The sequence below is a fragment of the Somniosus microcephalus genome, unplaced genomic scaffold (genome assembly GCF_052327205.1).
Source record: "Somniosus microcephalus isolate GS21.2 unplaced genomic scaffold, FLI_Smic_1.0 unresolved_chr4, whole genome shotgun sequence".
NCBI classification, from domain to species: Eukaryota; Metazoa; Chordata; class Chondrichthyes; order Squaliformes; family Somniosidae; genus Somniosus; species Somniosus microcephalus.
The window spans coordinates 54229235-54248624 of record NW_028225182.1 but is presented as its reverse complement, the minus strand read 5'-3'; the positions used below and the strand labels follow the sequence as shown (position 1 = coordinate 54248624).

Below are 19390 nucleotides of genomic sequence, written 5' to 3'. Positions count from 1 at the left end.
CCTTCTCAAGGGCAACTAGGGATGGGCAATAAATGCCGGCCTTGCCAGCGACGCCCACATCCCAGGAACGGATTAATAACACAGATGGTCCATCGGACTGTAAGGAAGTGATTCCATCTGGTTCTTCTTGACTCAGCTCATTGAGACTGCAACTATTTATCTCTCAGGATTGTTCTGTGCCCTGTCTGCCATTTCCCCCCTTAAATTAGCCGAGGCAGAGAATATAAGGGCAGGGAGGTTATGCTTGAACTGTATAAAACACTAGTTAGGCCGCAGCTAGAATACTGTGTGCAGTTCTGGTCACCACATTACAGGAAGGATGTGATTGCACTGGAGAGGGTGCGGAGGAGATTTACCAGGATGTTGCCGGGAATGGGGAATTTTAGCTACAAGGAAAGATTGGAGAGGCTGGGGTTGTTTTCTTTGGAACGGAGGAGGATGAGGGGAGATTTAATTGAGGTGTATAAAATGATGAGTGGATAGGAAGGACCTATTTCCCTTAGCAGAGAGGTCAACAACCAGGGGACATAGATTTAAAGTCATTGGGAGAAGGATTAGAGGGGAGTTGAGGAGAATTGTTTTCACCCAGAGGGTGGTGGGGGTCTGGAACTCACTGCCTGAAAGGGTGGTCGAGGCAGAGACCCTCATCACGTTTAAAAAGTACTTGGATCTGCGCTTGAAGTGCCGTAACCTGCAGGGCTACGGACCGAGAGCTGGAAAGTGGGTTTAGGGCGGGATCGCACTTTGTCGGTCGGCACGGACACGACGGACCGAATGGCCTCCTCCTGGGCTGTACATTTCTATGAGTTGCCATTCCAGGAAGGCTCGCTTAGGTTGACATTGACCATTCATTCCCTTTTCAGAACTGCCCCCTAAAACAGAGGTTTGCAAGCTTGAGTGACCCTGAGAGAGAGAGAGCTAGGTCACCGAGGCCATGGCTCTGGGCAGAGCCCACGGAGGGAGGCCAGATGGAAAGTAGACCCGTGGTGCCGAAAAGTTGGGCTTTGACTCAACGGCTCCTTGCCATTAGGAAGCCACGACTGTTACGGAGACGGTAAGCGATGGAGCTCTTACTAAAAGACTATAAGGAAAAATTGGCAGGGCTATGGGGGAAAAGGGGCAGGACTAATTGGAGAGCTCGTTCAAAGAGCCGGCACAGGCACGATGGGCCCAATGGCCTCCTGCCGGGCTGAATGATTCCATCAGAAAGCATATAAAATGCAAATCAGAGATCAACGCGATTCTCTACAATTCAACGGCGATCTCATTATGCATGAAGCTAGTTCCTTATCTAAGGAAGGATATACTTGTCTTAAGAGGCGGTGTCACCACGGTTCACTAGACTGATCCCTGGGATGCGAGGGCTGTCCTATGAGGAGAGATTGTGTAGAATCGGCCGATACTCTCTGGAGTTTAGAAAATGAGAGGTGATCTCATTGAAACATACAAGATTCTGAGGGGGATTGACAGGGTAGATGCTGAGAGGCTGTTTCCCCCTGGCTGGAGAGTCTAGAACCAGGGGTCACAGTCTCAGGATAAGGGGCCGGCCATTTAGGACTGAGATGAGGAGGAATTTCTTCACTCAGAGGGTGGTGAATCTTTGGAATTCTCTACCCCAGAGGGCTGTGGAGGCTCAGTCGTTGAGTATATTCAATAGAAACATAGAAGATAGGAGCAGGAGTAGGCCATTCGGCCCCTCGAGCCTGCTCCGCCATTTAATGAGATCATGGCTGATCGTCCAAATTCAGTACCCTGTCCCTGCCTTCTCCCCATATCCCTTGATCCCTTTAGCCTTAAGAAATATATCCAACTCCTTCTTGAATATATTTAATGAATTGGCCTCTATTGCCTTCTGTGGTAGAGAATTCCACAGGTTCACCACTCTCTGGGTGAAGAAATTCCTCCTCATCTCAGTCCTAAATGGCTTACCCCTTATCCTTAGACTGTGACCCCTGGTTCGGGACTCCCCGGCCATCGGGAACATCCTTCTTGCATCTAGTCTGTCTAGTCCTGTCAGAATTTTATAAGTTTCAATGAGATCCCCTCTCATTTTTCTAAACTCCAGCGAGTATAAGCCCAATCGACCCAATCTCTCCTCATACGTCATTCCTGCCATCCCAGGTATCAGTCTGGTGAATCTTCGCTGCACTCCCTCCATGGCAAGAACATCCTTCCTCAGATAAGGCGACCAAAACTGCACACAATACTCAAGGTGTGGTCTCACCAAGGCCCTGTACAACTGCAGCAAGACATCCTTGCTCCTGCACTCGAATCCTCTCGCTACGAAGGCCAACATACCATTTGCCTTCTTAACCGCCTGCTGCACCTGCTGCACGGGAATTGGGTAAGATTGATTGGGTGGTGTTTCTGGGGGGATTGACAGTGGATGGACAATGGCAAGCATTCAAAGATAGAATGGAAGAATTCCAGAACATGTTTATACCGGTTTGGCATAAAAATAAACCTAAAAAGGTGACTCAACCGTGGATAACGAGGGAAATTAGGGACAGCATAAAATCAAAAAAAAGGGCATATCAACTGGCAAAAAAAAGCACCAGACCGGAAGATTGGGGGCAGTACAGGATACAGCAAAAGAGGACAAAGGGATTAATCAGGAAGGGGAAAATAGAATACGAAAGTAAACTTGCAGCAAACATAAAGACAGACTGCAAAAGCTTTTATCGGTATATCAGGAGGAAAAGACTGGTAAAATCCCAAGTCGGTCCCTTGCAGTCCGATTCGGGAGAATATATAATGGAGAATAAGGAAATGGCAGACCAATTAAACTCATACTTTGGTTCTGTATTCACAAAGGAGGACACAAATAACCTCCCAGGAATATCGACAAACATAGGGACTAATGAGAGGGAGGAGCTGACAGAAATTAGTATCTCTAGGGATATGGTGTTGGGTAAGTTGAGGGGACTGAAGGCCGACAAATCCCCGGGGCCTGATAAACTACATCCTAGGGTACTTAAGGAGGTGGCCCTGGAGATAGCAGATGCTTTAAGGATCATCTTCCGGAACTCCATTGACTCGGGAACAGTACCCGTGGATTGGAGGGTAGCTAATGTTACCCCAATATTTAAAAAGGGGGGTAGAGAGAAAGCAGGGAATTATAGACCAGTAAGCCTTACATCGGTTGTGGGCAAAATGCTAGAGTCCATTATTAAGGATAAAATAGCGGAGCACTTGACAAATGGGGAAAGGATCGGACAGAGTCAACATGGATTTACAAAGGGTAAATCGTGTTTGACTAATCTGCTGGAATTTTTTGAGGAAGTAACTGGTAAAATAGATGGGGGAGAGCCAGTGGATGTGGTGTACCTTGACTTCCAGAAAGCCTTCGATAAGGTTCCACACAAAAGATTATCATGCAAAATTAAGGCTCATGGGATTGGGGGCAAAGTATTAACGTGGATAGAGAACTGGCTGGCGGATAGAAAACAGAGAGTTGGAATAAACGGCTCGTTTTCGGAGTGGCAGGCAGTGACCAGCGGGGTGCCGCAAGGATCTGTCCTGGGACCCCAGCTGTTCACAATATATATAAATGATCTGGATCAGGGAATTGGATGCAATATTTCCAAATTCGCTGACGACACTAAACTAGGAGGAGGGGTGGGCTCTGATGAGGATGTCAGGAGGCTACAGTGCGATTTGGACAGGTTGGGGGAATGGGCGGATACGTGGCAGATGCACTATAATGTGGATAAATGCGAGGTTATCCACTTTGGGGGTAAAAACAGGAGGGTGGATTATTATCTAAATGGCAATAGATTGGGAGATGGGGAAGTGCAGAGGGACCTGGGTGTTCTTGTGCACCAGTCACTGAAGGAGAGCATGCAGGTGCAACAGGCGATTAAGAAGGCAAATGGTATGTTGGCCTTCATATCAAGGGGGTTCGAGTATAGGAATAGGGATACCTTACTACAGCTGTACAAGGTGCTGGTGAGACCGCATCTGGAGTATTGTGTACAGTTTTGGTCGCCCCATCTGCGGAAGGATGTTCTTGCCATGGAAAGAGTGCAGCGGCGATTCACCAGGCTGATACCTGGAATGGCGGGAATGACCTACGAGGAGAGATTGAATAGTTTGGGCTTGTACTCACTGGAGTTTAGAAGATTGAGAGGGGATCTCATCGAAACATATAAAATTATGGCAGGCCTGGACAGGCTGAATTCAGAGAGAATGTTTCCAATGGCCGGGGAGCACAGAACCAGGGGCCACAGTCTAAAAATAGCGGGCAAATCATTTAAAACAGAGATGAGGAAGAATTTCTTCACTCAAAGAGTGGTGAGCCTGTGGAATTCCCTGCCACAGAGGGCTGTGAAGGCTAATTCAATAAATATTTTCAAGAGAGAATTGGATATATTTCTGAAGGCTAAGGGGATTAAGGGTTACGGAGAAAAGGCGGGGACCGGGTACTGAACTGGTAAGATCAGCTATGATCTCAGACGAAGATCAGCCATGATCTCATTGAATGGCGGAGCAGGCTCGAAGGGCCGAATGGCCTACTCCTGTTCCTATCTCTATGTTTCTATGTTTCTATGCTTACCTTCAGCAACTGGTGCACAAGGACACCCAGGTCTCGTTGCACTTCCCCTTTTCCCAATCTATTGCCGTTCAGATAATAATCCGTCTTCCTGTTTTTGCCACCAAGGCTGAGATCGATACATTTTTGGACTCTCAGGGAATCGAGGGATATGGGGATCGGGCGGGAAAGTGGAGTTCAGGTCGATGATCAGCCATGATCTTATTGAATGGCGGAGCAGGCTCAAGGGGGAATGGCCGACTCCTGCTCCTATTTCTTATGTTCTTATGTTCAAGCCATCCGGCCAACTCACCTTGTTCATCTTGATGAGAATGCAAGGCTTCCCTTCGCCGTAACCGTAAGTCTTGTCTTCTAGGCCTGAGCACGGCCCCAGCATAGTTCGATTGAACTGGCACGACCGTTTGGGCGTGTTCCTCACGTCCCCGCTATCCTCTTGCAGGTAGTAAGTCCCGGGCTTGCACAGGTCGTTGGTCGAGACCTGGACACTGTCATTGTAAGCTAGAGGAACGAAAAAGAAGTCGAGAATCATTCCACGTAAACCGTCGTGCCCCCCCCCCGCCCCCCCCCCCACCGTCCTGTGCAAGATGAGCGAATCCAAATGTGGGCCAGGGATCAGAAACCGTGAGGTAAAAGTTGTTCAGCGACATCTACTCACGGTCCAGGTAAGTATTGAGGGTGTTGACATAACTCTGCCAGGAAGCCCCATGCGACACGTTGAAACCAACAAAAAGACTTTCCGTTCTTGGGCGGATCATGAGACCTACAATAAAAAAAACCAGCTAATGAGCAGCTCGACAAGGAATATTAAACCTTCAAATCGCGGCATTGCTACCAGCCTTCTTACATAGAATTTAAGAACATTAGGACTAGGAGCTGGAGTAGGCCACAAGCCCCCTCGAGCCTGCTCCAGAGAAACATAGAAACATAGAAGATAGGAGCAGGAGTAGGCCATTCGGCCCCTCGAGCCTGCTCCGCCATTCAATGAGATCATGGCTGATCATCCAAATTCAGTACCCTGTCCCTGCCTTCTCCCCATATCCCTTTAGCCTTAAGCAATATATCCAACTCCTTCTTGAAGATATTTAATGAATTGGCCTCCACTGCCTTCTGTGGTAGAGAATTCCACAGGTTCACCACTCTCTGGGTGAAGAAATTCCTCCTCATCTCTGTCCTAAATGGCTTACCCCTTATCCTTAGACTGTGACCCCTGGTTCTGGGCTCCCCCACCATCGGGAACATCCTTCCTGCATCTAGTCTGTCTAGTCCTGTTAGAATTTTATAAGTTCGCCATTCAATAAGATCATGGCTGATCATCCACCTCAACTCCACTTTCCCGCCCGATCTCCATATCCCTCGATTCCCCTAGAGTCCAAAAATCTCTCGATCTCAGCCTTGAATATACTCAACGACTGAGCCTCCACAGCCCTCTGGGGCAGAGAATTCCAAAGATTCACCACCCTCTGAGTGAAGAAATTCCTCCTCATCTCAGTCTTAAATGGCCGACCCCTTATCCTGAGACTGTGACCCCTGGTTCTAGACACTCCAGCCAGGGGAAACAACCTCTCAGCATCGACCCTGTCAATCCCCCTCAGAATCTTGCATGTTTCAATGAGATCACCTCTCATTCTTCTAAACTCAGCACAGGAACTGGCCATTCGGCCCAACTGGTCCGTGCCGGTGTTTCTGCTCCACACGAGCCTCCTCCCACCCCTCTCCATCTCACCCCATCAGCATAACCTTTATAACTTTTAATAAAATATGAAAGAAACAAAGACCGTCACGGTGAGATAGCAGGAAGAGATTTGGGCGTCCAGGCACCCAATTCATTTCAAGCTAGCGGTCAGGTACAAAATGTAATCAGAAAGGCTAACGGAATGTCGGCCATTATCTCGAGAGGGTCTGGAGTACAAAGGGGAGGAAGGGAGGCTTCAGGTGTACAGAGCCTGGGTCAGACCCCACCTGGAGTGACTGGGTTCAGTCCTGGGCCCCGCCCCTCAGGAAGGATATCTCGGCCTTGGAGGGGGAGCAGCGCAGATTCACCAGAACGATACCCGGGGGCTAAAAGGGTTAAATTCCGAGGCCAGGTTGCACAGACTGGGCTTGTGTTCCCTCGAGTTTAGAAGATTAAGGGGTGATCTAATCGAGGTGTTGAAGATGATTAAAGGAGTTGATCGGGTGGAGAGAGAGAAACTATTTCCTCTGGTGGGGGGAGTCCAGAACAAGGGGGCAGAACCTTAAAATTAGAGCCAGGCCGTTCAGGGGTGATGTCAGGAAGCACTTCTTCACACAAAGGGTGGTGGAAATCGGGAACTCTCTTCCCCAAAAAGCTGTCGAGGCCGGGGGGCAATTGGAAATTTCAAAACTGAGATTGATAGATTTTTGTTGGGTAAGGGTATTAAGGGTTACGGAACCAAGGCGGGTCGATGGAGTTAAGATACAGATCATTGAATGGCGGAACAGACTCGAGGGGGCTGAATGGCCTCCTCCTGTTCCTGTGTAACAGACTCGAGGGGCTGAACGACCTCCTCCTGTTCCTGTGTAACAGGCTCGAGGGGCCGAATGGGCCTCCTCCTGTTCCTGTGTAACAGGCTCGAGGGGCTGAATGGCCTCCTCCTGTTTCTGTGTAACAGGCTTGAGGGGCTGAATGGCCTCCTCCTGTTCCTGTGTAACAGGCTCGAGGGGCCGAATGGGCCTCCTCCTGTTCCTGTGTAACAGGCTCGAGGGGCTGAATGGCCTCCTCCTGTTCCTGTGTAACAGGCTCGAGGGGGCTGAATGGCCTCCTCCTGTTCCCGTGTAACAGGCTCGAGGGGCTGAATGGGCCTCCTCCTGTTCCTGTGTAACATGCTCGAGGGGCTGAATGGGCCTCCTCCTGTTCCTGTGTAACAGGCTCGAGGGGCTGAGTGGCCTCCTCCTGTTCCTGTGTAACAGGCTCGAGGGGCCAAATGGGCCTCCTCCTGTTCCTGTGTAACAGGCTCGAGGGGCTGAATGGCCTCCTCCTGTTTCTGTGTAACAGGCTTGAGGGGCTGAATGGCCTCCTCCTGTTCCTGTGTAACAGGCTCGAGGGGCCGAATGGGCCTCCTCCTGTTCCTGTGTAACAGGCTCGAGGGGCTGAATGGCCTCCTCCTGTTCCTGTGTAACAGGCTCGAGGGGGCTGAATGGCCTCCTCCTGTTCCCGTGTAACAGGCTCGAGGGGCTGAATGGGCCTCCTCCTGTTCCTGTGTAACATGCTCGAGGGGCTGAATGGCCTCCTCCTGTTCCTGTGTAACAGGCTCGAGGGGGCTGAATGGCCTCCTCCTGTTCCCGTGTAACAGGCTCGAGGGGCTGAATGGGCCTCCTCCTGTTCCTGTGTAACATGCTCGAGGGGCTGAATGGGCCTCCTCCTGTTCCTGTGTAACAGGCTCGAGTGGCTGAGTGGCCTCCTCCTGTTCCTGTGTAACAGGCTCGAGAGGCTGAACGGCCTCCTCCTGTTCCTGTGTAACAGGCTCGAGGGGCTGAATGGCCTCCTCCTGTTCCTGTGTAACAGGCTCGAGGCGGCTGAACGGCCTCCTCCTGTTCCCGTGTAACAGGCTCGAGGGGCTGAACGGCCTCCACCTGTTCCCGTGTAACAGGCTCGAGGGGCTGAACGGCCTCCTCCTGTTCCTGTGTAACAGGCTCGAAGGGCTGAACGGCCTCCTCCTGTTCCTGTGTAACAGGCTCGAGGGGCTGAACGGCCTCCTCCTGTTCCTGTGTAACAGGCTCGAGGGGCTGAATGGCCTTCTCCTGTTCCTGTGTAACAGGCTCGAGGGGCTGAACGGCCTCCTCCTGTTCCTGTGTAACAGGCTCGAGGGGCTGAATGGCCTTCTCCTGTTCCTGTGTAACAGGCTCGAGGGGGCTGAGTGGCCTCCTCCTGTTCCTATTTCTTATGTTCTCCATGAAAAGAATAGACCTTATGAATACAATACAATCGGATTATTTTATAGCAGTCGGAATGTGTGGCTGTATGTGTTTGTAATCTTCAGTAATTGCCCGGAATTCCATCCCTTTACCTGGGTTTGTGATTCGGTCTTGGTATTTTGGTGTGTAATCGTTGACGGTCTGGAGCATCACCCACATGGTAAGGCTGAACAGCCCAGTCAGGAAGGAGTAGAACACGACATAGAAGAGCAATATCAGCGCTGGAAAAGAACAGAGGCCATTGCAAAGCGTTAGTGTGCGTGTTAATGCAGGAGATCTGTAACTTCTGGAGCAGTCCTCTCCCGTTCAGGTCGAGCGAAGGGCGCCCGTCCGCCACTGGGAATGATGTCCTCTGGCTGCCAGGTGTAGCAGCATTGCAAACAAAACCGGCGCCATTTCCTCCATGCGGTACTCCCTACGAAATGGTGAGCGTGCCTTTACATTAGAAAACATAGAAGATAGGAGGAGTCGGCCATTCGGCCCCTCGAGCCTGCTCCGCCATTCAATGAGATCATGGCTGATCATCCAAATTCAGTACCCTGTCCCTGCCTTCTCCCCATATCCCTTGATCCTTTAGCCTTAAGAAATATATCTAACTCCTTCTTGAATATATTTAATGAATTGGCCTTGTGGTAAACCACTGTTATACCTGCCTGTGTGGGTGTTTGTATTCCACTGTGTACATGTCTGTACATGCCTCGGCTGACTCCTCCCACGAGTCCAGGTATAATGGTGACTGCTCCACAGTCCCTCTGTATTCTGGACTGGTCGACCACTCGAGGCACACCTTCATTCTCTTGTTAATAAAAGCCTGTTAGTTACTCGCTTAACCTCAGTCTTTTGAGTATCAGGCCTCAACTGCCTTCTGTGGTAGAGAATTCCACAGGTTCACCACTCTCTGGGTGAAGAAATTCCTCCTCATCTCTGTCCTAAATGGCTTACCCCTTATCCTTAGACTGTGACCCCTGGTTCTGGACTCCCCAACCATCGGGAACATCCTTCCTGCATCTAGTCTGTCTAGTCCTGTTAGAATTTTATAAGTTTCAATGAGATCCCCTCTCATTCTTCTAAACTCTAGCGAATATAAGCCCAATTGACCCAATCTCTCTTCATACGTCATTCCTGCCATCCCAGGTATCAGTCTGGTGAATCTTCGCTGCACTCCCTCCATGGCAAGAACATCCTTCCTCAGATAAAGTGACCAAAACTGCACACAATACTCAAGGTGTGGTCTCACCAAGGCCCTGTACAACTGCAGCAAGACATCCTTGTTCCTGTACTCGAATCCTCTCGCTACGAAGGCCAACGTACCATTTGCCGTCTTAACCGCCTGCTGCACCTGCATGCTTACCTTCAGCGACTGGTGCTTACCTTCAGCGAGCATACAGCACAGAAAGAGGCCATTTGGCCCCACTGCTCCGTGCCGGTGTTTCTGCTCCACACCAGCCTCCTCCCACCCCTCTTCATCTCACCCCACCACCGTATCCTTCTATTCCTTTCCCCCCGCATGTGTTTATCCAGCTTCCCCTTAAATGCATCTCTGCTATTCGCCCCAGCCACTCCCTGTGGTAGCGAGTTCCACATTCTCACCACTCTCTGGGGAAAGAGGTTTCTCCTGAATTCCCTATTGGATTTATTACTGACTGTCTTATATTGATGGTCTCTAGTTCTGGTCTCCCCCACAAGTGGAAACATCTTCTCTCCGTCTACCCTAGCGAACACTTTCATAATCTTCCATTATCAGTCACCCCTCAGCCTTCTCTATTCTAGAGAAAAGAGCCCCAGCTCGTTCAGCCTTTCCCGATAGTTACAGCCTCTCAGTTCTGGGATCACCCTTGTCAATCTTTCTTGCACCTTCTCCACTGCCTCTTTCCTTTGTTTTATGCATGGCCCAGAACTTCGGGTCCCCACGGGTGAGTGCGCGCTGGGTACTCACCCGTAGGCCCAACGAAAGTGCCGGTTGCGTGCATGCACTGCGCATGCGCGGGAAACCAGAACTTCCGTTCCCTTAAAGGAAGGGGTTCGCAGGTCGAACGCGTGCGCGGGAGAGGCAGCGTGTGCGCGGGAGAGGCAGCGCGTGAGCATCGAACTTACGGTTTTTTGCAGGTTTCTCCAGGAGGGTAAGTCTCCAGCAGTTACACTTTTAAAAAGCAGTCGCAAGGCCTGCTTTTAACAAGGTAAGTGGGGAATTAATTAAAATTAAAACATTTTTTCCACAGGTTTATTATTTTTAAATACTTTAAAGAAAGGTAAGTATATTTTTAGCCCCGTTAGAAAATGTAATTAATTTTTTAAAAATTTGAAATTACTGTTTAATAGTTATTTCATGTAATTTATAGTTTATTTTAAAAATGTGATTAAAAACTTTTTTTGGAGGTTTTAGTGATGTTTTGGGACTTATAGTATTGAGGTTTGACAGCTCTTCCTGTCAAACTTATGAATGAAGCATTCTCTGCTCCCATTGGCTCTCCATGGCCCACGTGATCCCAGGGGACGCTTCGAACTAACTGCGCCCCTGGGATACGCAAGCACTGCGCGCCGGCAGTTGGAGGAGGCCCAGGATCGGAATCCCACACGGGCCCACAGCTCAACGGCCGGCGCGCTAGGTAAGTGCAGGTCGGGGGCTTGCACCCGCGGGAAGCCCCCGACCCGAATTTCTGGGCCCATATGATGTTTACCACAAAGTGACCAGAGGGAATCCTCCCATTGATAGCTAGACCCCCCGCCACCCCTCCACAAGTGTTGCTCGTTTAGTAACATTCCCGGGTCTGGTCCGTCCAGGAGCAGGAAACATGTGGGTTCTCTGCGCATGGTTTCCCCATGGACTGGGGGCTGGCATAGTGCAATTTCGACCCTTCGGTTCGGTGCAGCCTCGGAGCACTGACACTGGGTGAAGAGTGGGTAATGAAAAGGGTCTCATTTTCAGCAGCGTTGTTTCAAACAAGGGCAAAATCCACCCCTTCAAAAATCCATGTCCTTGGAGGGGGAGCAGCGCAGATTCACCAGAACGATACCCGGGGCTAAAAGGGTTAAATTCCGAGGACAGGTTGCACAGACTGGGCTTGTGTTCCCTCGAGTTTAGAAGATTAAGGGGCGATCTGATCGAGGTGTTGAAGCTGATTAAAGGAGTTGATCGGGTGGTTCTCGACCCTTCCGCCAATGGGAACAGTTTCTCTCTCTCTACTCGGTCCAGCCCCCTCATGCTAGACCTCTTCCACCTAGAAGGACAAGGGCAGCAGGCGCACGGGAACACCACCACCTCCAAGTTCCACCTCCAAGTCACACACACCATCCTGACTTGGAAATATATCGGCCGATCCTTCATCGTCGCTGGGTCAAAATCCTGGAACTCCCTCCCTAACAGCGCTGTGGGAGCACCTTCACCACACGGACTGCAGCGGTTCAAGAAGGCGGCTCACCACCACCTTCTCGAGGGCAATTAGGGATGGGCAATAAATGCTGGGCCTTGCCAGCGACGCCCACATCCCATGAACCAATTTTAAAAAAATGAAAGTATTTCCTCTGGTGGGGGGAGTCCAGAACAAGGGGGCAGAACCTTAAAATTAGAGCCAGGCCGTTCAGGGGTGATGTCAGGAAGCACTTCTTCACACAAAGGGTGGTGGAAATCTGGAACTCTCTCCCCCAAAAAGCTGCTGAGGCTGGGGGTCAATTGGAAATTGCAAAACTGAGATTTTTGTTGGGAAATGGGTATTAAGGGTTACGGAACCAAGGTGGGTAGATGGAGTTAAGATACAGATCAGCCCTGATCTGATTGAATGGTGGAACAGGCTCGCGGGGCTGAATGGCCTCCTCCTGTTCCTAGGTTGAGGCTTGAGGGGCTGAATGGCCTCCTCCTGTTCCTCGGGTGGGGCTCGAGGGGCTGAAAGGCCTCCTCCTGTTCCTAGGTTGAGGCTGGAGGGGCTGAAGGGCCTCCTCCTCTTCCTAGGGTGGGGCTCGAGGGGCTGAATGGCCTCCTCCTGTTCCTAGGTTGAGGCTGGAGGGGCTGAATGTTCCTAGGGTGGGGGTCAATTGGAAATGTCAAAACTGAGATTTTTGTTGGGTAAGGGTATTAAGGGTTACGGAACCGAGGCGGGTAGATGGAGTTAAGATACCGGTCAGCCCTGATCCAACTGAATGGCGGGACAGGTTGGAGGGGCTGAATGGCCTCTTCCTGTTCCTAATGTTCTGAAGTGAAAATTGTTAAATATTGCAGCCCTTGTTATGCAAGCAGCACTGGTCCATTGTTAGCTCGGACGTAACCGTGGGGAGATTGCCACAGTCCCCCATTTGTTGCAAAGTATAAAAGGATATTTACGATTCCATCGCAGATCAGCCACGAACTAAGGTCGTTTCCCCCCTTCCTCCCCCGCCAAATGTAACTCACCCCCAAAATATCAAAACGTTCTCTCAACTAGCTCTGTGTCTGGACTCTGACGAGAAGGCAAGAGGAAGACCTTGAACTGTTGCGGAGGTTTCATCGGATCACCTGGTGAGCAGCAAGGACCTTTGGTTTCCGTCAGAGTTCCCAACCCGAGCAAAGATCCGGGAGGAAAAAGTCATCGGGGCCGTTTGAAAAATTTCCCCCCCCCAATTTTCTTTGAACACAGAAACATAGAAGATAGGAGCAGGAGTCGGCCATTCGGCCCCTCGAGCCTGCTCCGCCATTCAATGAGATCATGGCTGATCATCCAAATTCAGTCCCCTGTCCCTGCCTTCTCCCCATATCCCTTGATCCCTTTAGCCTCAAGAAATATATCTAACTCCTTCTTGAATATATTTAATGAATTGGCCTCAACTGCCTTCTGTGGTAGAGAATTCCACAGGTTCACCACTCTCTGGGTGAAGAAATTCCTCCTCATTTCTGTCCTAAATGGCTTACCCCTTATCCTTAGACTGTGACCCCTGGTTCTGGACTCCCCCGCCATCGGGAACATCCTTCCTGCATCTAGTCTGTCTAGTCCTGTTAGAATTTTATAAGTTTCAATGAGATCCCCTCTCATTCTTCTAAACTCCAGCGAGTATAAGCCCAATCAACCCAATCTCTCCTCATACCTCATCCCTGCCATCCCAGGTATCAGCCTGGTGAATCTTCACTGAACTCCTTCCATGGCAAGAACATCCTTCCTCAGATAAGGCGACCAAAACTGCACACAATACTCAAGGTGTGGTCTCACCAAGGCCCTGTACAACTGCAGCAAGGCATCCTTGCTCCTGTACGCGAACCCTCTCGCTACGAAGGCCAACATACCATTTGCCTTCTTAACCGCCTGCTGCACCTGCATGCTTACCTTCAGCGACTGGTGCACAAGGACACCCAGGTCTCGTTGCACTTCCCCTTCTCCCAATCTATTGCCATTCAGATAATAATCTGCCTTCCTGTTTTTGACACTTTCGATTGTCAGTTGTAAAAATATTGAAGATGTGTGTGGGGGCGGGGCGGGGGGAGGAAGAAACATGTTTCGACTGACATTCGAGAAACAATCCAATCGGCTTTCACGATGGCCGCGGGAAGGCGGGGCACCAGGAGGATGGGCATGGCGGCCGACCAATGGCGGGAGAGTGGGGGCAGGGCTGTTGAAGGAGGAGGTCATGTGATGAAACCTCCAGTAACACATGTGACCAAAGTTGGCAACCCTCGATTCTGTGCGTGATGGACACCCAGGAGAGCGGCGCAAATCCTCGCTTTCGTACACAGCACATGGCTCTTTTTTTTACATTCATTCGCGGGATATGGGCGTCCCTGGCAAGGATGGCATTTATTGCCCATCCCCTAATCGCCCCTCGAGAAGGTGGTGGTGAGCCGCCTTCTCGAACTGCTGCAGTCCGTGTGGTGAAGGTGCTCCCACAGTGCTGTTAGGGAGGGAGTTCCAGGATTTTGACCCAGCGACGATGAAGGATCGGCCGATATATTTCCAACTCAGGATGGTGTGTGTGACTTGGAGGGGAATTTGGAGGTGGCGGTGTTCCCATGCACCTGCTGCCCTTGTCCTTCTAGGTGGAAGAGGTCGCGGGTTTGGGAGGTGCTGCCGAAGAAGAGTGGCAGTACTGAGGGAGCGTTGCACTGTCGGAGGGGCAGTACTGAGGGAGCGCCGCACTGTCGGAGGGGCAGTACTGAGGGAGCGCCGCACTGTCGGAGGGGCAGTACTGAGGGAGCGCCGCACTGTCGGAGGGGCAGTACTGAGGGAGCGCCGCACTGTCGGAGGGGCAGTACTGAGGGAGCGCCGCACTGTCGGAGGGGCAGTACTGAGGGAGCGCCGCACTGTCGGAGGGGCAGTACTGAGGGAGCGCCGCACTGTCGGAGGGGCAGTACTGCGGGAGCGCCGCACTGTCGGAGGGGCAGTACTGAGGGAGCGCCGCACTGTCAGAGGTGCCGTCTTTCAGATGAGACGTTAAACTGAGGCTCCGCTGCCTTCTCGGGTGGACATTAAAGATCCCGCGGCCACTATTTGGAAGAAGAGCAGGGGGGAGTTCCGCCCGGTGTCCTGAGGCCAATATTTATCCCTCCACCAACATCACTAAAACAGATGATGTGCTCATTACCTCAATGCTGTTTTTGGGATCTTGCTGTGCGTAAATCGGCTGCCGCGTTTCCTACATTCCGACAGTGACCACACTTCAAACGAAGGTCATTCATTGGCTCCTTTCCCCGTACCCCTCGATTCCCTTCTCCCTCACAGAAGCACCAAGCCTACTCTTGAGCCTAATCTGCTTTAACCGCTACACGTAGCGGCGTGTTCCACGATGGTGGCTCGACACCGAACCCCGTCCTCACCTGGTGTGCGTCGACACATCTCTCCCGGCAGGAATGACTGGATAGCGACCGGACCAGAGAGCCCCCTCATCAGTGGAGAAGCCTGGAGACTGAGTGCAAGACCCCCAATCTCCTGCTCCCACCATTACATGAGAACATAAGAAATAGGAGCAGGAGTCGGCCATTCGGCCCCTCGAGCCTGCTCCGCCATTCAATGAGATCATGGCTGATCTTCAGCCTCAACTCCATTCACCGGCCCTATCGCCATATCCCTCGATGCCCTTACTAGTCAGAAATCTATCGACTTCTGTTTTGAATATACCCAATGACTGAGCCTCCACAGCCCTCTGGGGTAGAGAATTCCAAAGATTCACCACCCTCTGTGTGAAGAAATTTCTCCTCATCTCAGTCCTGAATGGCCTTCCCTTTATCCTGAGGCTGTGGCCCCTGGTTCTAGACTCCCCAGCCAAGGGAAACATTCTCCCAGCATCCACCCCATCAAGCTCAGTAATAATTTTGTATGCTTCAATGAGATCCCCTCTCATTCTTCTGAATTCAAGAGAATACAGGCCTAGTTTACTCAATCTCTTCTCATACGACAGTCCCGCCATCTCAGGAATCAATCTCGTGAACCTTCGTTGCACTCCCTCTATATATCCTTCCTTAGGTAAGGAGACCAAAATTGTACACAGTACTCCAGGTGTGGTCTCACCAAGGCCCTATATAATTGGAGTAAGACTTCTTTACTCCTGTACTCAAATCCTCTTGTAATGAAGGCCAGCATACCATTTGCCTTCCTAATGGCTTGCTGCACCTGCACATTCACTTTCAGTGACTCATGTACAAGGACACCCAGGTCCCTTTGAGCATCTGTATTCCCCAATCTTTCACCATTTAGGAAATACTCTGCCTTTCTGTTTTTTCTACCAAAGTGGATAACTTCACATTTATCCACATTATAATCCATCTGCCATGTTCTCGCCCACTCACTGAGAGCCCCTTGAAGCCTCTTCACATCCTCTTCACAACTGACACTGCCACCTAGCTTTGTATCATCAGCAAATTTGGAAATGTTACATTTAGTCCCCTCGTCCAAATCATTGATATAGATTGTGAATAGCTGGGGCCCAAGCACCGATCCTTGCGGTACCCCACTAGTCACAGCCTGCCATCCTGGAAAAGACCCGTTTATCCCTACTCTCTGTTTTCTGACTGTTAACCAATTCTCAATCCATGCTAGTATATTACCCCCAATTCCATGTGCTCTAATTTTGTTCACCAACCTCTTGTGTGGGACCTTATCGAAGACACAAGCTCACGCAGCAGCATGGCTGCGCCTTGCACTGTGTAGGGCCAGGTTAGAAGTGACTTTCGTCTATTTGAAGATGATCGATAAAATGGCAGCGTTTCACGTTTATATAATATGGCCGTTAGAGACTGCTCAACATCACATCTGCTCAAATACATTTCTGAGAGTAGCCAATCCAACAGTCCGAGTGACAGCAAGCTCCACGGAAGGAAAGGGAGAAAGAGAGAAAGAGAGTGAGAGAGAGAGAAGAGAGAAAGACAGAGAGAGGAAGTGGGAGAGGGAGAGAGAGAAAGAGAGAGAGAGGGAGAGAGAAAGAGAGAGAGAAGAGAAAGAGAGAGGGAGAGAAAGGGAGAGAGAGAGTGTGAGAGAGAGACAGAGAGAGAGGAAGTGGGAGAGGGAGAGAGAGAAAGAGAGAGAGAAGAGAAAGAGAGAGAGAGGGAGAGAAAGGGAGAGAGAGAGTGTGACAGAGAGACAGAGAGAGACAGAGAGAGAGGGAATGAGAAAGAGAGAGAGAGGGAGAGAGAAAGTGAGAGAGGGAATGAGAAAGAGAGAGAGAGGGAGAGAAAGGGAGAGAGAGAGTGTGAGAGAGAGACAGAGAGAGAGAAAGTGGGAGAGGGGGAGGGAGAGAGAAAGAGAGAGAGAAGAGAGAAAGAGAGAGAGAGAGAAAGGGAGAGAGAGAGTGTGAGAGAGAGAGAGACAGAAAGGCAGAGAGAGAGAGAGAAAGTGAGAAAGGGAGAGAGAGCGAGAGAGGGAGAGAAAAAGAGAAAGAAACCATGATCTTGTATTTCCACAGTGCCTTTCACCACCTCAGGACGTCCCAAAGCGCTTTACAGCCAATGAAGGACTTTTTGAAGTGTGGTCACTGTTGTAATGCAGGAAACAGGCAGCCAATTTGCGCACAGCAAGCTCCCACAAACAGCAATGTGATAATGGCCGGATAATCTGCTTTAGTGATGTTGATTGAGGGATAACTATCGGCCCCAGGACACCGGGGGACAACTCTCCCCTGCTCTTCTTCCAATAGTGTCATGGGATCTTTTACATCCACCTGAGAGAGCAGGTAACTGTATCCAATATATTGGCAATTGAAATAAGATAGGAAAAAGGACAGAGCCAGCAGACTGAATTTCAATCCAGTGCCTGATCATCGATGCAAAACGTTATTCTCTGTCGTATTTTGTTTAGCAAACATCCGTTCATCAGGATACAACCTGATAGCAAGGCACAAAACTCGGTGAAAAACATGGAAGAAGGCCTCTAGTTCACCCTAAATGACAACCATTAACAAAGTCAGTACTGAGGGAGCGCTGCACTGTCGGAGGGGCAGTACTGAGGGAGCGCCGCACTGTCGGAGGGGCAGTACTGAGGGAGCGCCGCACTGTCGGAGGGGCAGTAGTGAGGGAGCGCCGCACTGTCGGAGGGGCAGTACTGAGGGAGCGCCGCACTGTCGGAGGGGCAGTACTGAGGGAGCGCCGCACTGTCGGAGGGTCAGTACTGAGGGAGTGCTGCACTGTCGGAGGAGCAGTACTGAGGGAGCGGCGCACTGTCGGAGGGGCAGTACTGAGGGAGTGCTGCACTGTCGGAGGAGCAGTACTGAGGGAGCGGCGCACTGTCGGAGGGGCAGTACTGAGGGAGAGCCGCACTGTTGCAGGGGCAGTGCTGAGGGAGCACCGCACTGTTGGAGGGGCAGTACTGAGGGAGTGCCGCACTGTCGGAGGGGCAGTACTGAGGGAGCGCCGCACTGTCGGAGAGGCAGTGCTGAGGGAGCGCCGCACTGTCGGAGGGACAGTACTGAGGGAGCGCCGCATTGTCGGAGGGGCAGTACTGAGGGAACGCCGCACTGTTGGAGGGGCAGTACTGAGGTAGCGCCGCACTGTCAGAGGGGCAGTACCGAGGGAGCGCCGCACTGTCGGAGGGGCAGTACCGAGGGAGCGCCGCACTGTCGGAGGGGCAGTACTGAGGGAGTGCCGCACTGTCGGAGATGCCGTCTTTCGGATGAGACGTTAAACAGTCTACCCCCTCGGGTGGCTATAAAAGATCCCATGGCCACTATTTCGAAAAAGAGCAGGGGAGTTCTCCCCGGTGTCCTGGGGCCAATAATTTTCCCTCAACCAACATCACTAAAAAAAAACAGTTTACATTGCTGTTTGTGGGAGCTTAAGGTGTCGGCCATTCAGGACTGAGATGAGGAGGAATTTCTTCACTCAGAGGGTGGTGAATCTTTGGAATTCTCTGCCCCAGAGGGCTGTGGAGGCTCAGCCGTTGAGTATATTCAAGGCTGAGATCGATAGTTTTATGGACTCTTGGGGAATTGAGGGATATGGGGATCGGGCGGGAAAGTGGAGTTGAGGTGGATGATCAGCCATGATCTTATTGAATGGTGGAGCAGGCTCGAGGGGCCGAATGATCGACTCCTGCTCCTAATTCTTATGTTCCTATGAGATCTCAACTATTACCAGCCCGAGTACCAACGCTTCTTTCTTGAGTTCGGTCGTCGGGGAAAGGGGGTTGGGCTTTGATTTTTACCAGTGTAAACAAGCAAAGCATTTTTAAAATTCTTTCCTGGGATGTGGGCGTCGCTGGCAAGGCCGGCATTTATTGCCCATCCCTAATTGCCCCTTGAGAAGGTGGCGGTGAGCCGCCGCCTTGAACCGCTGCAGTCCGTGTGGTGAAGGTGCTCCCACAGTGCTGTTAGGGAGGGAGTTCCAGGATTTTGACCCAGCGACGATGAAGGATCGGCCGATATATTTCCAAGCCAGGATGGTGTGTGTGACTTGGAGGGGAACTTGGAGCTGGTGGTGTTCCCATGCGCCTACTGCCCTTGTCCTTCTAGGTGGAAGAGGTC

General features: G+C 51.0%; 1 protein-coding gene across 1 annotated transcript in view; it reads right to left on the bottom strand.

The window, feature by feature from the left end:
• The window catches only part of LOC147091119 (sodium/potassium-transporting ATPase subunit beta-2-like), a 52152-nt gene that overhangs the window by 9549 nt on the left and 23213 nt on the right, over positions 1-19390 (bottom strand). The window contains exons 3-5 of the mRNA XM_085977586.1: positions 8578-8706; positions 5208-5312; positions 4845-5050 (exon numbers count right to left, since the gene is read on the bottom strand). Coding sequence (XP_085833712.1) covers positions 4845-5050; positions 5208-5312; positions 8578-8706 — 440 coding nt within the window. The remainder of the gene's footprint in view (positions 1-4844; positions 5051-5207; positions 5313-8577; positions 8707-19390) is intronic.